Genomic DNA, 21,553 nt, shown 5'->3' with positions numbered 1-21,553 from the left:
GTGTATATGAGAGCAGAATTTGGTCCAAAATACTTTAATTCTTCTGACACTATTTATAGTCGCCACCATTTCAGCAGTCATGAATCATGTCTGTCTACAGATCACATGGGTATGATCTCCATGGTGACTTGGTCACTTGAGGTAGAAATATGAGCTGGCAAGTCAAGGTTACTGTGTCTCCCTCTCTCCCTTTCTCTGTCAGTGCAATGCAGGTAATTACTAGCATGACATTTTGACTTAAAGTAGGCTTCATCTGGAGCAAAATTTGCCATTTTTTTAACTGCATAAAAATAATTTGAACAATGCACTGTGTACCACAGATCCTAGATCCATGCACGGAGAGCAGGTGGTACCCTGTTCTGGATCTCATTTGGTAGAAAAGCAAGCATCCTTGGTTAGAGGAAGTTGATGCTACAAGAAAAATAAATAAAAGAAAAATCTTATGTAGGTCTTCCTTCTCTGAACTGTAGAAACTTTCATTGTGAGGAAACCACCAGCTCCTTTGTCCTTAGTAAATGTCCTGGGAAAATGGAAACATAAAGACAGAATTACAAAGACAGAATTTGTCTAGTCTTAGAATAGAAATACCTAAACAGACACAGTACAGTGTAAGGGAGAATCTTAAGTCTTATCCATGTGTTTAAATTAACCAGCGGGCACTTAAAGTTTACTTCTTTGTACTGGTGATGCCCCTTTCCTGTTTTCATTGATGCAAAATGACTTTAAAATGAGTAATATTTTTCTTGTTTGCTAGCACCATCTCCCCCTGTTGTCCATCCACATAAAATGCATAGTCCTGGAACATAAGAAACGCGATACGTTTCCTTCCAGTTCTTTTGTAAGCTGACATGAAGTAGACAGACCCTCTGAAGTTTTGTGCATGCTGTGCTTCTTCTCCACCACCCCCCTTGCTGCAACAAGAAAAGCCTTTTCTTTTAACCTGGCTTCCTTTGAAGAAGTGACTCAGGCAGCTTCATGGCCTCTCAAGGTAAGTGCATACATAGCCTGTATTTTTATATCATGTTTACAGAAAACTACAGTCTTTTAAATTTCCAGCAATTTTATTAAATGCAAGGGATTCAGACTAAAGCCACATCATCCAAAGCATGGGTGTTTCACCTTTTTTGTTTTTCAGAATATGAGATGCTCCTAAGGAGAGTAAAATCGATAATAAAATGTTAATTGAATAAAATATATTAAATAAAAAGTAGCATTTGCATTTAACCTGTGAGGTGTTTGTTCATATTTCTATGTGTACCATTGCCTGAATAGTTGGTATTGAATATGTGGAAAGGGTATGCACTGATCCAAGGTTAACATATTTTGCACACACTTCTTCCATAGTCAACTTTGAAAATAGTGTGTCAGCAGATGATGCTCATTTTCAAGATGTGTCACAATCCTGCTACCAAGTAACAAAGGAAATGTTTTATGATTAATTGCATTTAGTGAGATTAGCTATAGTTGGGTTCATTCTTGACATGTATTGTCTTTACCTGGAGCCAGTTGGCTCCTCAGAACTGCAAGTGAAAATTGCAGTCAGTTAATTATAAAATCCTTCTAAGTTCATTTGCACATCCTACCAAATGATGTAACTGAACAGAAAGAGCCAAGATTCAGATCTCCTTTATGTCGATACAACTCCACTGAAGATACCCCATTGAGTTGTACAGGTGCAGTGGGAGCAGAATTTGGGGGTCTAGCAGAGTTCCAACAATTTGCTATATATGATCGTCAGTTTTTGGCAATCTTTTTTGCTAGAACATTGTAAATGCAATGCTACTTAACACTAAGGATGTTCTTGGGTACCAAGTAGTTTTTATAGCATTATTGCTGCATGCTTTGAAATATTCTTCTTTTGGAATGTGAAGACTTGCATATTTCTATTGAAGTTATAATGGGGAATTTGTCATGTATATTTTTAATGTACAGTAGTTAGCAGAAACAGCTGAATAATGTAGCCTTCTAGCATAGAGTTTCCACAGTAAAGAAACATGGTAATACACTTCTAGACAGTGGCCAATAATTCTACAAATTATGATTATACTGTCCAATCTGTTTGTTTATCTTAAATGTTCACTTACCATAAGTGAAATAGAAAAACACCTTCACAAAATAAGCACAAAAATAGACAAAGCTTCAAAGTATCTTAGATTTCCATCAATATTTAATGTATTTGCTGTTTGATTTTTTGATAACTTAAATGCGATGGACAAAACTGCAGTTTGTCATTTTATTTCTTATTACTATTCAAGAATGACACTAGCACTTGGCCAATAAGACTTCATGGCATTTCATGTAACAAGAGTTAGAGCAACAACAGTACCCTGTGAGGTAAAATGATGCAGAAGCCCCTATAAAATATTCATAACCCAGTTATACATTTTTAAAAGCCAGATAGAAATTCAAAGGGCTTCCTTCTTTTTCCTATAGTCTCAGACTTTGAAAGAAAGCAGTAGCTGCAAAGATAAATTAAGATCAAAATATGATTAAACGATGAATCAGCTACACTATGTTCAAATAATGCTAAAGGATCTCATTTAAACCCATAACAGCAAAGGAAAACTTTAAAGCCACAGCTCCTTCTGGTGCTAAAATCCCAGTCTGCCTAAGTATTGTCACACACTTGATAGAAACGATCTGTTTGGGGACACTCACAGTATCTAAGTGTGGAGGCTCAGTTTAATAAAATGCATTGTTATTTAAACACAATGGGCCTAGCATTGCTTTCATTTATGCCAGTATAACTAATTTAGCTGCACTGAAATCAGTGGTAAAACCAGTGTGAGATCAGAATTGGGCTCATAAGATGGATTTTCCTTTCTGTTATATACATGCACACATATTGACTTTGGTGGCATTTGGTGATGTAAGATAGGGCCCAATCGTACAGCCACTTGCAAGTATAAGTAGTCTCATTATCTTAAATAGGACTATCCAAGGTAACAAACACTGTGTGTCTAATAAAAAGAACAGGAGTACTTGTGGCACCTTAGAGACTAACAAATTTATTTGAGCATAAGCTTTTGAGGGCTAAAGCCCACATCATCAGATTCATGCAGTGGAAAATACAGTAGGACGATATATATATATATACACAGAGAACATGAAAAAATGGGTGTTGCCATACCAACTCTAATGAGACTAATTGATTAAGGTGGGCTATTATCAGCAGGAGAAGAAAACGTTTGTAGTGATAATCAGGATAGCCCATTTCAAACAGTTAACAAGAAGGTGTGAGTAACAGTATATAGTAATAGTGAGTGTTTTCAAGATCAATCCCTAAGTACACAGACTGATAAAGCCCATCTTCTAATACTCTAATTTCACCCTGGTGTAACACCATTTAAATCAATGGCATTACATTGGTTAAAACCATTTTGTCAGTGTGGAGAATCAGGCCCAACCATTGTAACAGGAATGCAGCCGTTGATATCCTTTTAAAAAAAAGCCAGCTTTGGGAACCTCAGATCCCAGACAAGCCATTTACTTTCTAGAGAAGGTTTCTCTCAGATTAAGCCTATCATGCACTAATAAAACCATAAACATTAAAGAGGATACTGCACAGGCACTCTCAGTATATAAACCGTTGCCCCATTTGACCCAAGCAGTCTTGTGGGGTTGTTTCCATTAGGAGGAGAAATTAATGATAGAGTCAGGTATTTCTTTGATGCAATCCTGTTTGTTTACAGAAAAAATAACTATGAAGTCCAGATTCCCTGCACACAGGAATCAAAGATCCGGAGACAGTTTCTCTGCTCAGAGTTCCAAGCCAAAAGTGCTCTCATAGCTTTCTCACAAGGTCACATGACAAGCACTTCTCAGACTGTCTCTGATGCTGCCTTCTTTGGCTATGGTGTTTCTGCTCCTTCTCTCTGTGTCACACAGCTCTCTCAAACAATAGCCATCCCCCTTCCTTTGCATTCAGCCCTCGGGGAAACTCTTCTGCCCACATAGCTCAGGTTTCTGACCAGTCTTGTGTGTGTGTTACATTTATCCAGAATGAGGGGCAGCTATTGCCCCACCAGTGAGGTATCACTCAGCTCCCAGCATAATATAATGTACATGTGCATGGTCTTGCTCTCTTTGTGTCTCTGTATCAGTGTCCACATTCTACCACAAAGTTGATAGAAATCCCATTCCTGCAAAATTCTGACACACTCATTGATAGATACAGCTACATAAAAATGATACAAAAGTAAACAGTTAAGTTACCTAGGCAACAATATCATATCCTAATTGTATAATCTAAATCTTAATTAAGTCTTTTTTTCCTTCCTGCAGATCCTCAAGGACAAATAAACAAAATCTTTCAGGATTATCTCCCGGGTTCTCCAGACCTTCCTAGCCAAAATAAACCTGTTGAACCTACAAAAGCCTGGAAGCATGCACCGCCTCCTCACAGCTTGCCTCCTGGTCTGGAATACCTGAGCCAGGTCCTGTTGTCTCTAAACTTTAATAACATTTTTTCCCCTCAATAGCTTATGTTTGTGTTGAAACGAAAGAAAACTTTGAAATTAATTTAGACTTGCAGGAAGGGCAGGATGGTTACTTCTGCCTTCACTTTCATTCCTCAATGACTCAATAAAGTGGGTCTCTTTCCCCTCCCCTTGTCATCCCTTACCTCTCTTTTCTTTTCCCCAATCTCCCTCCAGCTCATTAAGAGCCTGGTCCTACTCCCATGGAAATCATTACCAAAATTCCCATTGACTTCATAGAGAGAAAAACAAGGCTCTAAAATGGAGCCCTCATTTTGAGGAGCATGAAGGTCTTTTAGTCAGATGATTTCTGTTCATACTTGTACTTCTCCCAGAGCCATAAGTATCCCTGTATCATGGCATCTTAGATGGCCACCTATACAGAATGTGTCCAAAACCATCCTTGCCTCTAGCAAATTGTGGTTTGTAAAATGATTGGCATAATAGGTTTCAATGATTGTGAATCGTTTTTTATCTTTTAAACTTCATAGCCAAGAGGCCACTTCAAACGAAAGAGTCTATTTGACAAAAAACATTCTCCGGTGCGTTCCCAGGAACACTTGAGACTATTCAGAATGAAAGCATTTTAAAGTCTGATCACCTTGCCACATATGCTGTTTGAGTCCTGTCTGCACTTCACTTAAGGCCTGCTTTTGCCACCATTATTCAAACTGTGTAGTACTTTACTCCACAGTTATTCCTACTGATCAGCACGTGGGAGGGGGAAAGAACCAGGCCCCCCGTTTTGACAGTGAAACTAGTCTGATAATTTAGAATGTGCAGCTCTGATTCTCATGCACTAGACAGATGTTGAGTTTGGCTCCCAACATTCTAACAGGGCTAAGGAAAGTTTCAATCCATAAAGGCTTTAACTGAAATAAATACATGAGAATATTTCTATCCACATTAGGTTTTGATAGGAAAAATAATGTATTTTACATTTGCAGCCTAAATTATTGTGTAGTGTCTATTTGTTACTGAAAACACTGTCAGTATTAGATAGCTAATGAAACTGGGCACCTAAAGGGAATAGTAATTGTTTTTCACCCCATTCAGAATCTGTTCTTTACTTTAGAGCAGGGGCAGGCAAACTTTTTGGCCTGAGGGCCGCATCGGGTTTTGTAAATTGTATGGAGGGCCGGTTAGGGGAGGAGGTCGTGGCCACGACCCCCACCTCCTATTTGCGCCCCACCCCCATTCCTGCCCCATCCAACCCTCCCCCCGTTCCTTGATGACCCCTCTGGGACCCCTGCCCCATCCACACACCCCTGCTCCCTGTCCCCTGACTGCCCCCGGACTCCCGCCACCCCATCCAACCCCTCCTCTCATTCCTGACAGCCCCCCCGGGACCCCTGCCCCATCCAACCACCCCTTCTCCCTGTCTCCTGACTGCCCCCGGAACCGCCGCCCCTGACTGCTCCCTGCCCCCCATCCACCCTCCCTCCTTCCTGACTGCCCCCCGGGACTCCTGCCCCCATTCAACCCCCTGTTTCCCCCAACCACCATCCACACCCTCGCACCCTGACCACCACCCCAAATTCCCCTCTATCCAACCCCGCCTGCTCCCTGCTCCCTTACCATGCTGCCTGGAGCACCAGTGGCTGGCGGCACTACAGTCGTGCCGCCCGGCTGCAGCCAGGCCACGCTGCCGCCACCACACAGTACAGAGCACTGGGTGAGGCTGGGTTCTGCAGCTGCACTGCCCCAGGAGCTCACAGCCCCGCCGCCCAGAGCATTGCACTGGCCGCAGAGCGAGCTGAGGCTGTGGGAGAGGGGGGACAGCAGGAGAGGGGCCAGGGACTAGCCTCCCGGGCCAGGAGCTCGGGGGCCGGACAGGACGGTCCCACGGGCCAGATGTGGTCCGTGGGCCGTAGTTTTCCCACCCCTGCTTTAGAGCCATGATGGTGAGTCCATGAGCATTAGTTCAGGGATGGTGGAGCAAGCAGTTTCAGTCAAGGAGTAAGTGTGATGGTAATAATAAATACTTAGCATATTACGTGTTCAGATTTCTGTACAAACATTAACTAATTATTCCTCAACTTACCCCAGTGAGGTAAGACAGTAAATTCTATGATCCCCATTTAAAAGAAATTTTCAATCTGACACATGGCCAAACGGCAAATCACTGTCAGAACCATGACGAGCTCCAGGCTTCCTGGACTTCATGCCCAGACTTAATCCAATAATCAGGCTGCTTCTCTGAGTGATGTAACCATCATGGCCTCCTCAGATAATGGGTATATCATCTCTCTGATTATCCTTAAGTTTCTCCCCAGTCTAGAGAAATAGAAGAGAAGACCTTCTCTACAGCTCTGAAACAATTGTGCACTTGCCACTGAACAACTGCAGGTTTTCTAATAGCCACTTTCACTGTACATTTGGAAGCATTTGATCAGATCTGATGTTCCGAGGCAGAACCCTTATATCCAAGTGTGCTGAAGGTGTGGCAGGAATTTGAAGGAGTCATCATTTAGGTTTGATTTCACCAGAGTTAGGTCCAGCTGTAAATCACAGTTTTGCTTTTGAGAGAATCTCAAAGCTTGTTTCTTTAAATCTTCAAATCTGTGCCAGTAGCAGAAAATAAAATGAAGTGGCTGCTTCTATTAAAGGATAGCAATGAAATACCTAGGAGCATTTTTTCTGTTAAATTAAGGATCCCTGCTCCCCAGAACGCTTGCTTATCATTGAAGAGAATCAAACTGAACCCAGTAACTGAAATAGGAGAGGTTCTAGAAATGACCCCTAGATCTTCTACAATCTTCACTGCATTCCTTACTTGTGGTGTGGTGGTCATGGAAGGAGGCTGGCAGACTTTTACCCAGTGTAACCTTTCCCATTCAGAGGAACTGCTGAGAAGTTGCTGCCTCCAAAATCCTTGTAGTCTTCTATTCAGAGACACCTCTGTTCTAGTGTTTGGTTTCTTCTAGCACTTTACTTTCCTACAATCAAGTTGGGTAATCACCTTTTGGGAGTAGCTCAGTTCCCTACATTGATAACATGGGATCTATTTACATTTCCACTTAATCCACCTGATTCGCAAATTAGAATTACTGGAGTTTACACACCACAGTTCTGCAATGATTTGAAATCCCTACTTTCCCCAGTTCTTGCAAGATTAACAACACAAACATGACAAGTGGTGGAGCAAGTGGAATTCAGAATGTGACCTAATTGGGTAATCACCTTTTGGGAGTAGCTCAGTTCCCTACATTGATAACATGGGATCTATTTACATTTCCACTTAATCCACCTGATTCGCAAATTAGAATTACTGGAGTTTACACACCACAGTTCTGCAATGATTTGAAATCCCTACTTTCCCCAGTTCTTGCAAGATTAACAACACAAACATGACAAGTGGTGGAGCAAGTGGAATTCAGAATGTGACCTAATTGGATGTGGGAGAGCTATCTTCCCAGAAGAGGCCCTCACATCTGTAGAGAGAGTAGGCCCTATATCTTTTCCTGATGTACAAGGAGATTTGTAGCAGGCAAACTCTTTGGGGGTTACACTGACATTTTCTCTTGGGAGATAGGCAAAAGATAGAGTTCATTGGGGTATTGAATAGAGATAGCTATTCAGCATATTGAGTAGGGGGTGGTTTGTGGGAGAAGGTGGAAGGCTACAGGGGCAGGTTTGGCATCCCAGTTGCTCAGGTTATTTGGATAAACTTCAGAGAGGTGTCCAAACTTTGCATTGCTTATTCTGACCATGCTGAGTCTTTCTGATGTCTCCTCTCGTTCCTGTATTTATTACTTGCTTCTATTCCTTTTTACAACAAGAACCTGTAACTTCAGGGAGCCAGTGCAATGTAGAATATGAACTATGCTTGATCACTTCAGGTGAGGGTGACCCAGCCTTGGCTAAGGGAGTCCCAAATCCCAAGCCATGTGCCTGAGAAAACCCCACTTGCATCTGACTAGGCCCCAACCCCTTGTTCACTCCCAAACCTTCTGAGGATCAGGAACTAACTCCAGAAACAAGTGCTGCACTCAGCAATGAAACCATACTTTTCTATGAGCAGAGACAACTCCCCCATCAGTTCCAGGGATGATTCAGGGAAGACCCTTTGGGGAGTCACACATATTAGCTATTGTACGTTGTATCCAGTCCTGATGCTGAGATATACAAGCTAATACTCTCTAAGGCAATTGAGTCCAAACAGCACCCAGCTCCAGCACCTCAGACCCAAACAGGGCATCTTCTGCCCCATGTGCTGGTCACTGGTGCTTGGCATGGTGCGAGCTCAGAATGCTTAGCCCTGATTTCTGATGCATTGCTTGGTATCCATCCCCATGGTGGTCATACTAATCAGAACTCCTCTGCCATCCCCCAGGCCTACTCCCTTGGCTGATCCCCTAGCTCTAGGTTTGGCCTGCAATTGAGTAGAGTAGAGGCAAGCAGACCCTCTGAAGTAAATGGGAGTAGCTGAGGAGTAATCTATTACTCTGCATGCATAAGGGGAATCAGAAATTGTTTCTAAGATGTAGGGAGAAAATATTTTCCTTTTTCTTTGCCAGCTTTTCACCTTAGTGAATAGGTACCATGCTTTCTATATACATATATTAAAAGATTCAGGAAAAGTGGATCTCTTAGTTTTCTACAGTTACAGATTGCATGCAAGTCTTTATTGTCTTCCATATCATAGCCTTATACATTGTCCACAATCCCAAAAAGTGAATGTGGGGACCATTCCTGGAACTATATTTGAAGTCAAAGAGAGCTTTGCCTATGGAGATATACAGGACAGTACCCAAAAGAGAAGAAAGTGTAGGAAAAGAGTGTGTCTTGCAAACATTTATACCTTCAAAAGTTGGGCCAGTACCTTTATAGCCGAGATATGTTTAGGTTATATAGCCAAAACTGCCTCCTTTAAAAAAAAAAGATAATTAACCTGCTAAAAGGACTAAGGTCAAGCGGGTTGCATAGACCCTTATAAATCTTAGGGTCTAAGATACTTTGAGATGCAATGTGAGAAATCTCTTTGCTCTTTGAGTGCACTGATAAATGATGGATCAGGACAGTCTTCTTACAGAATCCAATAAAACAAAAAAGCACGTGACATGTTGCTATCCTTACTGCACTCTCCAAACTTAGACATATTTTTATTTGATAATAAATTAATTTATACAGTTAAAATAGCTCTAGGCTTTACCAGAGTAACATCACTCAATATGTTTTGTCTTGTGAAAGACCAAATTGGGGTACAAAACCAATATTCAAATATCGTGTCATTTCTGCAGTGTTCAGGATGTTTGGCAACCTATAAAGTATTTGTCCCATTTATTGGTAGCAAAGCTCTGTACTAAACTCCTTCAGATGCAAGAGGTTCCTGTTATGCCTCCTGAAGTTTAAGCTGCAAGTAGCATAAGTGCTTAAGAAAATGTTTGTAAGGTCAAAGGCCTTATTCAGAAATCACTTATTTGCATGTGTACTTCAGAAATAAGTGTCAGGCCATGGAGGCTATCTCACTAGCTTCAGTTTGCAAACTGGATGAGCTGCAGGAGTGACTTGAACCAAATGGCTGCAAGTTGTTTTGAATACGTATTACACAAGATTGATATATAGTGGAGGGCTGTGGCACGATGGTCCCATATGGTCATCCCATATTTTCTTTCTTCAGCCATGAGTAATGAGAAAATCTTGTACCAAATATTTGATGGCCATCAGAAATGTAAGGAAAAGAAATGACCAAAGGCTAAATTGTTAGTATGGTGACCTATAGTCAAAATGACATTGAAGTGATAAGAAGAACAGGAGTACTTGTGGCACCTTAGAGACTAACAAATTTATTAGAGCATAAGCTTTCGTGGACTACAGCCCACTTGAAGAAGTGGGCTGTAGTGGGCTGTAGTCCACGAAAGCTTATGCTCTAATAAATTTGTTAGTCTCTAAGGTGCCACAAGTACTCCTGTTCTCCTTTTTGCGGATACAGACTAACACGGCTGCTACTCTGAAACCTGTCATTGAAGTGATAGCCAGTCAATTTTACAGCATTAGCACCCCCTTCTTAAAACAGAAAGAATACCTGAGAGGCAATAATAAACCATGACAGCAGCTCTGGGGAGGAGATTCTGAAATACATGGAAAATATTCACTGTTTATCACTGGGTTTATAATCTATCAATCATATGATTATTTCTCCTTGGTCAACAAGTTGGCTTTATAGAGAAGTGTATTTTTGTGTGTGTGTGCTCATTTTGGAATCCTAGAATGCCATGTGATGACCACCATTTCTGAATCTCCAGATTTTTTACAGCATAACTTTAAACACTGTGTGCACTGGCCATGCCTCCTCTCTGGCCCCAACAAGTCCTTGTCTGTGCCTTCTGGTGACTCACTCATATCAGGTGAATCTTCAACAGGGGGAAAAGGGCCAGATACCGTTGCATACTCAGAACAGCACAAAGGAGACAGAGTGGGAGAGAGAATCAGGTTCTGCATCCTTTGTACATTTCCCTCAATTACAGCTGGCCTCATCATGATCCCAGTGGAATTCATTTGGTCACTGTTTTCAAATGGATGTATACAATACATAACCATCACAGCTTATATCATGTTCCTCCAGCTGGCATGGAGTAGAACCAGCTCCCTCTTGAGCAGGTCGACCCCTCTGAATTAACAAGAAGATGACTACAGTGACACAGGATGCTCCCCAGTATACCCAGCCCCTGCTGGCCTGGGAGCAAAGAAATGTAGGTCTGCTGGAACATATGGTGTCCTTGACAGGTATATGAGAACGATTACTGTGGCAACTCCAAATCTCTTTAAAATTATAAGAGTGTCACCATGTACTTTCATTTATTTTCATTTTTTTAACAGCTGGACCAGATAATCATTCACCAGCAGGTGGAGCTTCTTGAAGGTACCATGTGTATGAGTTTCATCTTTACAATACCAGCATGTAGATATCTTTGTAAATGTAACATAAATTATGCCCTGACCTTTTCCTATTGAAGTCAATGAAAACACTCCCATTGACCTTAATGGGCATTTTATCAGGTCCTCCATGCACTGATAGGTTTAATGCTGAAAGTTCATTTTGTTTACGGCAGTTCTACCGCAATAAAAGGAGAGGAAAAAGTCAATAATGAGTCTCTACTCCAGCCATAAAAGTTTCTTCATCAATGAGTTCACTGGGATTGCTCACATGCCTAAAGCTACTTATGTTTATAAGTATTTCCGGGATTGGGAAGATGTTCTCTTTAGCAATTATTCACACGCTACCAAATAATGTAATGCTCTCTGATCAGATGAGTTAAAGAAACAGAAGGTATCTGTAAGTGATACAATAATGCATGCTACTTTGCATGTATATAGTGCTTTAATATTGCAAAGCACTCTAGAAACATTAACTGCTGCAAATGAAATGTCATGTTTCTTGATTTTTTTTTCACCGCAGATTGGCATAGGGCCTGATCCTGCCTCATTGACATGAATAGGAGTTTTGCCACTGAGCAAAACTGAACAGGATCATGTCATTACTTTTCACCTATTTAAGTTAGTGATGAGTCCAACACTTTATAATTCTATAGTGAGTCAAACCAAAGTCTGATATGAGCACTCTCTAATTTGATTTAAAATATAGATCTGAATTTTTCCAGATTCCATGGTGTTCAGATTCAATCCAATGTCTGATTAGTGTTGCATAATTGCATAGTTTAATTACTTTAAAGGAATTTTTAAATGGTCCCTGTTCCAAAGAACTTACAATATACATTAGAGAGAGAGGGTTGGACTGTGAACTTGGATCCAAACTTGGATCAGATGTTTTTGGACCACCTTTAATTCTAATTTATTATACTAACTAACTTGCTAACTGTTTTACTTTATTAGTCATACTTGGTACGGAGACCTGCAGCAAATATGAGATAAAAAACCATTTGGGACAAAGAGTTTACTTTGCAATGGAAGAAAATGGTTGCTTTGATCGTAACTTCTGTTCACCTATACGGTCTTTCACCATAAGGATTACTGATAACACCGGTCGAGAGGTGATCACAGTGAATAGACCCTTGAGATGTAACAGCTGCTGGTTCCCTTGCTACATGCAAGAGGTCAGTGAATAATAACAACAGCATCTTTCATTTATGTATCTCAAATTATTTACGAACTTTCATTAAGCCTCATGAGACCTCTCTCAGTTTGGCATTATACCCACTTTCCAGATGGGTAAAATGCACAGAAAGGACTATGTGTTTTGTCCATCTTCATGTGGTGAGACATAGAGACCAGAAGGCTGGGCTCTGGCTGCTAGACCATATTTCCTCTTTTTTTAAAAAAATCCATAAAAATAATAATTGTCAAAACAAGTAACTAGCAAGGAACATACTTCCTTAATGATGAATGAGAACATTAATTACAGGTAGCCTATGGCAGGCAAGGAAGTTCTGACTGGCCTTCATTCAAATTACGGGTATGATGCAGACTAGCTGCATGGCAAGTTCCATAGGGTTTTTGCCATGTTAACATAGAGGGTTTGAGTGATCTGATTAGACTCTGCAAGTCCAGACCCACAAATGATTAGAGAACTTGCACTCAACACTGCTCAGATATGCCCCAATGCTGCAATAAAGCCCATGTAGAGGTCAGTCCTCAGTGCGGGATTGGGGCGATAATTTATACGACTGGAGCACGTGAGCCATGCTTTGTTTGAAGTGTATGTGTTTTTGTAGTATGTTTCAGTTTCCACTCTTCAGTTTGATGCAAGACATTGTATCATAATTTCAAGCTAAATCGTAAAAGTACTATCATTTCTTACAGATTACATAACACTCATTTTGATATTTATGAGAAATTAAACATCATGGGTGAAATCAGTGGCAATACCTGACTTCAAATGGGGTCAAGATTTCACCCCTGTTTGGTGGCGGTTTGCTTGCTGTTTGCTATGTTTAGCACAAAAATGTCCATATTAGTCCTGATAAATCCTATGAGATATGTGTGTATGGGTGTGTGTGTATAGTTTGAATAACTTGCTTTTGTGCATTTTTAACACAATCCTATAGGAACAATTAGCACAATAAATATAATTTTACTTGTCACAGACTAACAGTAACTTTACAGTGCAAATCACATAGTGTGACAGTAAAGTACATGGAAAGATAGGTCCTTAATTAATGTGCGTCAGTCTGACTTAGATGGCAGCGCCCTGGACTCTGCCACAGAAAGTCCTAATATCACTCCTATACAGTTTCACAGTATCCACAGTCTTGTGTTAAGAGCGTGCTCCCTTTGAATGAGAACACAGATTCTTTCTGTATTGCACCACTCATTACTATAAAGCATCTGACTCTGAGATGCGTTAACTATGAAAGGTGAATATTCTAGTCCAACATGTTGATTTCATCATTTTATGCTTTATATACTTGCCCATGTACTTTCTCAGTGGTGCATTATGATTTGCACTAGAGACGCAGATCGATGTACAGAAGTATCAACATCTCTATATAAATAGACCTTGGTATATTAACTAATTATTGTAAATACATTAGCTTCAGTATACATATGGTTTTTCATGTTATACAAAACTTTATTCTTTAGCAGCAGTTATTAAGTTAATATTGTTCAATATATTTAAAACTATCCTATGAAGTCTTTTCATACCATGTTTATGGTTTAAAATTTTGCATTTAAAAATAGGGCAATTAATCTTGTAAATTTACACATGTTATTATTGTATGCCACTTTTGTCTAATAGTTAGAAGTTCAGTCCCCTCCTGGTACAATAGTCGGCTACGTTGTCCAGAACTGGGACCCTCTGCTGCCTAAATTCACTATACTGAATGAGAGCAAAGAAGATGTATTGAAAATAATTGGCCCCTATGCAACATGCAGCTGTTTTGGAGATGTAGACTTTGAGGTATGTTTCATACACTAGAGAATACCCATTGTTTAAAAGTAATATAATATTTTGACTGAAACATTCAATGAAGGTTTTAAACTTAAAAAAAACCAATGAACTACTGTAATGTAGGAACCAGATGTCAACAGTGCACAGAGTGACAAATCAAAGTTCATATTTCTAACCTCAGATCTTAGGATGGAAGTTGAGTCTACCACATGTATTTCCTAGATAGGAGTGACAAAAGATGCAGGAAAAAACATTCTCCTGGGGTGAAATCCTGGACCCCCTGAAATCAATGAAAGTGTTGCCATCTACTTCAATAGAGCCAGGATCACGTCTCAGTCTCCTTCAGTAAAGTGCTGATCCAAAGTCCACTAAATTCAGTGGACACTTTCCACTGACTTCAATACCCTTAGACCTATTCTGAGAGCAGTATTGCCATTGAACAGCCACTTAACTGCTGCTTCTACAGAAGGACAGTTAAGTCTGAGAAGCAGTAGATTTGAGGGGTTTGGGGAGAGCAAAACATGCACAAAATGTGCTATGACAATCACAGTGATTTGGATTTCTCACTTTCTGTTTTAGCAAGATTAAGGGATCATAGCAACCTTCTACACTGGGTACCTCCTAAACAGCCACAGCAAAAGACTTCAGTGAGGTTCTGCCACAAATGTAGGTTTAATTTACCAACTAACTGTAATGACCAAGCAATCAGGGACACATTTGTCTGAGCCAGAAGTTAGGGCGGCATTGGTCCCAAGACTATTTACAGCTAGTCAAGAATTTTTTTGTCAAAGTGAAATTTCCTTGTGAAAAAGGGGGAGAATTGTGTACATTTTCACAATTTCTTTTGCCTGGTTTCCAACCAGCTCCAGTGCTGCTGCTGATCCCAAAGTATCTTTCTGGTGTGTCATTTCATATGGATAAAGATAAGCATGATGCCCCAAAGCGTATAGGTGATGACAAACATGAGGGTACTGATTAGTGGTAATCCGAAGTCAGTGGCTAGGGGAAGCTAAGAGATAGAAGGAAATCCATCTCATTTCTCAGTATTCCATGTCTCAGTATTCTGTGTCAGAGCAAGTAACTCCATTGGTCAGAGGCAGCTGCATCAGCGTCATATGCATCTAAGCTATTGTTGCGGAATCTACTGTAGCTGCTGCCGCTGTCTCTTTTCTTTCCATTGTTTCATCATCACTGATGACACAATACTTCTCAGCAGCAGCATGGCTGAAGCAAGAGTCCTCTGACTCTTTGTGTACAGAGAATAGGCCAGATTCAGTGATCTTGTGACATCCTGCTTGAGGATAGGGGTATGAAAGGAAGGTGTCTAACTGCTGCCACTGTATCTGCTGCTGTGGCAGCAGCTGCTCTGTTTGTGCAATTGCACGTATATTTTCCAATTGAATTTTGTCTGCTTTTCTGATGTTGTGGATGCTGCAGGTCTTTGTTGTGTTGTGATGCTGCAGATGTGTGTCCAGCATGCCTGCCATAAACTGAATTTCAGCACACGCCCTGCAAAGCTATTGTTTAATGCCAAGCTGACAAAAATGCTGAGATTCTCATTTGCTGATCATGGGAAAAGTCTGGGGAAATAATTTTCCTCCAAACAAAATGGAAGATGAGCCTAAGCCACAAAATTTGAATTCACAGCCAACATTTGTGGATGTTCAGATGTGCTCTTTTTCTTTGGCCCCAGCTTTAAACACATGAGGACCTGTGCCAGTTGTCATTTCACTGGAACAATGGAACCAGTCCCATTGAAGTTAATGGGTATTTTGCCCCTGATTTCCAATGGGAACAGAATCAGCCGATTGTGACTGGCCATTGGGACAGCTTTTGGGAGGGTAACTTAGATGGAGAGAAGGGTATCCATTCTGCAGGAGCAACATTAGGGTGACATGCTATGCATGTGCAGTTTCCACAATTAGAAACTGCACAATAGTTCAGTGTACAAATGGAGGGAGGTGAGATGACGGGAATGGTTGACCAGCTCCTCTATCTGTCCTCTGGGATCATAATCTCAGACAATGGGGCAAATGTGATACATGGTGATGCTGTTGGCCACATAGCCTGCTTTCCACATGTCAGAAACTGATTTTTTTCTGGAATTCCATTTAAAACACCTCAGACAGAACATGGATCCTCTCTCTGTGACAACTTGAAATTTCATAGGCAGGAAGTGTCAAGGAAAGGTGGCTTTATTCTTCATTTATTTTTTATATTGTGATTGCACCATGAGGCCTCCAAAGGCTAGGACCCATTGTGCTAGGCACTGTACCAACATAGAAGATGACAGTTCCTGCCCCCAAAGAGCTTAAAGTCTGAAAGACAAGACATAACTGCAGGAGACAAGCAAGTAAAGGTGAAGATGGGAGAGGTGGAGTAACAATAAAAATAATAGGATGGTGTGTTCCATATTCTCATGCTTTGAATAACCCTTCCCCCGGGGGCGGGGAGGGAAGGCTTCCCAAAATTTCCCAGAAAGGTGAAATGCAGAGGTTGTAAAACTATTCAAAATAGTAAACATTTTTTCTTTTGATTATAATAATAAATTCTAGTAAGCATGGAGATTAATGGTTCTGGCTATCTACATGGGGGTAAATTTCATTTCACCTTCTGGGGCCAAATCCTCAGCTTGTGTAAACTGGAAAAGCACCAATGGAATCAATGAACTATTCTGATTTACACCAACTGAGATCTGGCCCACTGAGAATAGAATACTTTCTTGTCTGTTACAGGGCATTGATTATAACAAATCCAATAAATTATTGTTTGGAGGGAGGGATTGGAGGGGGCTATACGTTAGTGTGGCTATTTTTTAATCCCTCTTTTCTCTTGTGTAGGTAAAAACTCTTAATGAAATGTCAACAATTGGCAAGATTTCCAAATATTGGTCTGGGTTTGTAAACAATGTCTTTACCAATGCTGCTAACTTTGGGATCCAGGTTCCTGTAGAGCTTGACGTGAAAATCAAGGCTATAATGATTGGAGCTTGTTTCCTCATAGTAAGTACACAAAACCAGAGGGAAAAGCCATCCCAAGCTAGGTAACGTGGAGCCAAAGCACCCACAATCTATGGGAAAACCCCAGTCCTACAACAGGATCCACATGAGTGGACTCTTGGGTATGTTCAGATCCTGTTGCGGGATTGGGATCCAACCTAAAATTGTCAATACCTAAAAGATTATTAGCTGGGAAACCTGTAGCTTTAATGGGTTATGTGTTTTTTTTTTTTTATCATTTACTGATATGGAATTCTTTAAAATTTGTGTCATTTTATCATAAAGTTACACCACATCCAACATCCTGTCAGTTTAAATGATCTTTTGTGACACAGGACAACACATAAAAAGATGTGATCAAATATTTCAATCCTCGCAGAACCTAACAGAACCCTGGGTCATCTGAGTCAGTGAGAAAACCTGTTGAATTGGAACTTGTTACCATGTCTGTGAACCAAGAGAGAAGAGCAATTACACTGATTCTTTATTGGTGTTTCAAGATCCTGGGCCTGATTTGCCCCTTGCAGGATATAAATAACTCCCATTGATTTCACAGGAGAGTGTTGTGTGTATCTTGAGGAGCAGAACAGGGCCGTGAAAAGGTGAATCCTTTGCTTTAGCCACAGCTACTCATTTTTATTCAGCATTATCTATATTTCTGCCCAATGAGTCATAATGTTTTCCCTCGCCCATATTCTTCTTCCTTCACAGATTCTATTGTAAAACGTTGAATCTTAAACCATTCAAGAACAGGGGCAAAGAGGGCTGTGCATAGATTTGAGGTGCACAACTATCATGGCAAATCAGCATCTTTGTCTGTCCTTGCTTGATTTATTTCTCCCTGTGCATTATATCTAATATGCTACACTTTGGTACAGCAATGATGGCCACATAATGATTTCAAAAAACTGTTTGGATCCTCTGATCAGAGGAGACAGGAAGACAGGCAAAGCTATTTTAACTGTACTTCTGAAAAACAACAATGGTGATTCTGATATTTTATTCTAGTTCTTGGCTGCAACAAGCTTAGAAATATAATTCTCATGACACTTAAGATTTTCAGATTTCCTCCTACATAACTCTCATTGCTCAGTGGCAGAGAGTCATTGCCTAATATACTTATTTTATTTAATAAAAGCCTTCAAATCTGGCTTTTGATATTAATTGTTGCCTTTTTGTATCTTCCTTAACATTCACAGTTTATTTATTTGTAGGATTTAATGTTCTTTGAGAACTCATTGGATGGATTATAACAAGCAAGATGACAGAAACAATAAAATATGCAGAATGTGTTTCAGTAAGTAAGAGAGAATATAAATTGATCTTCTTCCTTTCAAGGCTTCTACATAAGACACTTTCTGATTCTTTTTCATTTTCTTCTACAAATCCCTTGAGCTTTGGACGTTATATTTTACTGCACAAATCTTTTTTTTTTTTTAGGAAAAAAGTTAATGATAGTATTTATTAAAATATCTCTTATGTAAATAATAATTTCCCCATTTGAATTGTATGTATTGCTAAACATACAGTTTTCAAACCGAGCAATGTTGCTTTGGAAACTGCTATTCTCTTTTTTCTCTTTTGATGTTTTTTGCATGTGAAGCATGAAAGATTAGAACTAAGGCTTGCAGCATCACTGATGAAAAGTCTATTTTTAGAGAACCCTTTGAAGTTTTGCAAGTGATGGTGCTAGTTATTAACCAAATAAGGTGGGATCTTCCATTATTTCAGAAATAGCTTTCAGATCTACTATTAACAGTAACAAACTGAATATAACAGTATTAACAGTACTGTTATATTCAGTTTGTTACTGTTAATAGATCTGAAAGCTACTTCTGAAATAATGGAAGATCCCACCTTATTTACTATACTATACTATACTATACTATACTATACTATACTATACTATATATAGCTGGCATTTCCCAATGGGGAAGTTTAAGATGGGTATGTATTTGTGTGGGTCAGTGGAGGTGATGGAACTACCTGCTTGGGTTTAAGAGATAGTTAACATAGCTAAGGTTTATAAATCATGTGATTTTATGGCAAAGATTTTTCAAATATGGGAGCCCAAGTTAAGTTTCTAAGTCCATAATTAGTCACATAAACAAGTGACCTATTTTCAAAAGTTTGGAGCATCCAGCGTTTTCACTGAAGTCAGACAAGCATATTTGAGTTTCTTGGCCACATTACAGAGAGAAAAAACAATGAGGAGTCCTTATGGCACCTTAGAGACTAACACATTTATTTGGGCATAAGCTTTTGTGCCCACGAAAGCTTATGCCCAAATAAATGTGTTAGTCTGTAAGATGCCACAAGGACTCCTTGTTGTTTTTGCTGATACAGACTAGCACGGCTACCACTCTGAGAGAGAGAGAGAGAAACTAACAACTCTTTCAAGTATGCAATACCTTAAAGTGCTCAAGAAGTTTACTCCCACCTTGTTGTTGTGGAAAAGATCCTTTGCTTTAATCCACATCATACCCTAATACAGGTAACTTTTTAATTCAAGACTGCACTTTTCTGAAGCCAGCATAAACCAAACACCAACCAAATAAACCAAAGCGTCAGGCAGACTCAGATATTTTCTGTGATATTGCTGTGCAATAGAAGCTTTCTAGCTGTACTTCAGACACAGATGTAAATTGCAATATAGAAATATACCTTAAGGCTGGAGGTAGTTACATCCTGGTAAGAGTGTTCAATACCACTTTTTCAGATTTTGAATGGCTGTTCATTTATACCATGTTCATATACATTACTACTTACTGTTCATGAACATTCACATTCTCAGGCTTTTGCTTATACAATTGTTTGGGGAATGTCCAGCCTTGCTGAAATACTCATATTTATATTTATATATGGGTATATTTATATGTGAGCAAGAGTGTTTGTGCAAAAAAAAAGAACATTCACTGAACATTATTTGCTATTTGTCAATTGTTATACATAATACTCTTGCTTAATATTTCAGTGATCCATTCAGGTGACAGAAACAATACCATGTAATATAGGTGACAAATCACACACAAAGAATAACAGAGTGCTCAGTCTGAATGAACAGTTTACAAAACATCCATTGGCTGAGATTTGTTTGCATGAAATGGACAGTGAATGCTGGCAAATAGCTAACATCTTTTAGATTATCTAGTAAGGTGACTAGTTTCACTACCAACCACTATACAAATAGTAAAACTATGTGCTACATATGTTCGGTAGGTGGCAGCAACACTTCATTATTCAATATTTATTTTCCACAGAGCATGATCTTCACCAGAGACAGCTTCAACCTGCAATTGATTTCTAGCCTTTTGAAGAGAACGGTTTTACTTTGTTTGCTGTTTGATATTAAACTTTTGACACAAGATGTTGGAACTGTTTTACTTTTTGCAAGTTGCCACCGAACTCTCAGTAACTGGGGAAGTTCTAACTGAAATTTGTAGCTCCTTGCCTTCACATCCATTGGGGAAAATCCGGCATACCCTAGGGTAGGGGTGGCCAACCTGTGGCTCCAGAGCCACATGCGACTCTTCAGAAGTTAATACGCGGCTCCTTGTATAAGCAGGGCTGGAGCTACAGGCACCAACTTTTCAATGTGCTAGGGGGTGATAACTGCTCAACCCTGGCTCTGCCATAGGCCCTGCCCCTACTCCACCCCTTCCTGCTCCCTCTCCTGAGCCTGCAGTGCTCTCGCTCCTCCCCTCTTTTCTCCCCCCAGAGCCTCCTGCACACCACAAAACAGCTGATTGGGAGGTGTGGGGAGGGCGCGGGAGATGCTGATTGGCAGGGCTGCTGGTGGGTGGAAGGCGGAGGAAGCGGGGTGCGGGAGCGGATGGTGGGCTGCTGACATATTACTGTGGCTCTTTGGCAATGTTCATTGGTAAATTCTGGCTCCTTCTCAGGCTCAGGTTGGCCACCCCTGCCATAGGGTGAGCTTTTCTGATCAAGCCTGGAAATACCTAGCCTGGCCCCTGATTATCCGTACTGATTCTGTAAGTGGACGGTATCCGGTTCAGACCTAGTCTGAGGGTCTGACTGGCAGGGAAGAGAAAAAGTGCCAGCTCCATGTGCCAGCTCCCACATCTCCCACTCCTGCAGAAATCTGTTCATAGTTGCACAGTTTGGAAGTTCAATCCTGAATTTTGCTTAGCACTCTGGCCCTGAAGCTTAGCTCTTAAACATACGATTAGTTTTAAGCACGTCAGAATTGAGGTTATTCAGAT

The 21,553-nt window shown here is 40.3% G+C and overlaps 1 protein-coding gene across 3 annotated transcripts; it reads left to right on the top strand.

The window, feature by feature from the left end:
* Positions 1-156: 156 nt before the first annotated feature.
* On the top strand, positions 157-20,678 carry PLSCR5 (phospholipid scramblase family member 5). 3 transcript variants are annotated; one of them, XM_054040201.1, is made up of 9 exons: positions 157-212; positions 755-988; positions 4,285-4,436; positions 11,301-11,343; positions 12,315-12,535; positions 14,179-14,340; positions 17,172-17,333; positions 18,545-18,627; positions 20,591-20,678. In XM_054040201.1, exons 2-8 carry the CDS (start codon positions 976-978, stop codon positions 18,581-18,583), a joined length of 792 nt encoding a protein of 263 aa, XP_053896176.1. In that variant the 5' UTR covers positions 157-212; positions 755-975; the 3' UTR covers positions 18,584-18,627; positions 20,591-20,678. The 3 variants fall into 3 exon arrangements, with proteins under 3 accessions (XP_053896176.1, XP_053896177.1, XP_053896175.1); XM_054040202.1 differs by lacking the exon at positions 17,172-17,333; XM_054040200.1 differs by lacking the exons at positions 18,545-18,627; positions 20,591-20,678 and having other exon boundaries at positions 17,172-17,378.
* Positions 20,679-21,553: the final 875 nt, after the last annotated feature.

This window comes from Malaclemys terrapin, chromosome 9 (genome assembly GCF_027887155.1).
Source record: "Malaclemys terrapin pileata isolate rMalTer1 chromosome 9, rMalTer1.hap1, whole genome shotgun sequence".
NCBI lineage: Eukaryota > Metazoa > Chordata > Testudines > Emydidae > Malaclemys > Malaclemys terrapin.
Note: the sequence above shows the minus strand (reverse complement) of the source record. Positions and strands in the feature narration are given on the sequence as shown.

Bases quoted from the DNA above. Each gene is read 5' to 3' on its own strand.
- PLSCR5 (XM_054040200.1), top strand. The intron at 4,437-11,300 runs GTCCTGTTGTCT...TTTTTTTAACAG, and splicing joins GTCTGGAATACCTGAGCCAG to CTGGACCAGATAATCATTCA. The intron at 14,341-17,171 runs GTATGTTTCATA...TCTCTTGTGTAG, and splicing joins TTGGAGATGTAGACTTTGAG to GTAAAAACTCTTAATGAAAT.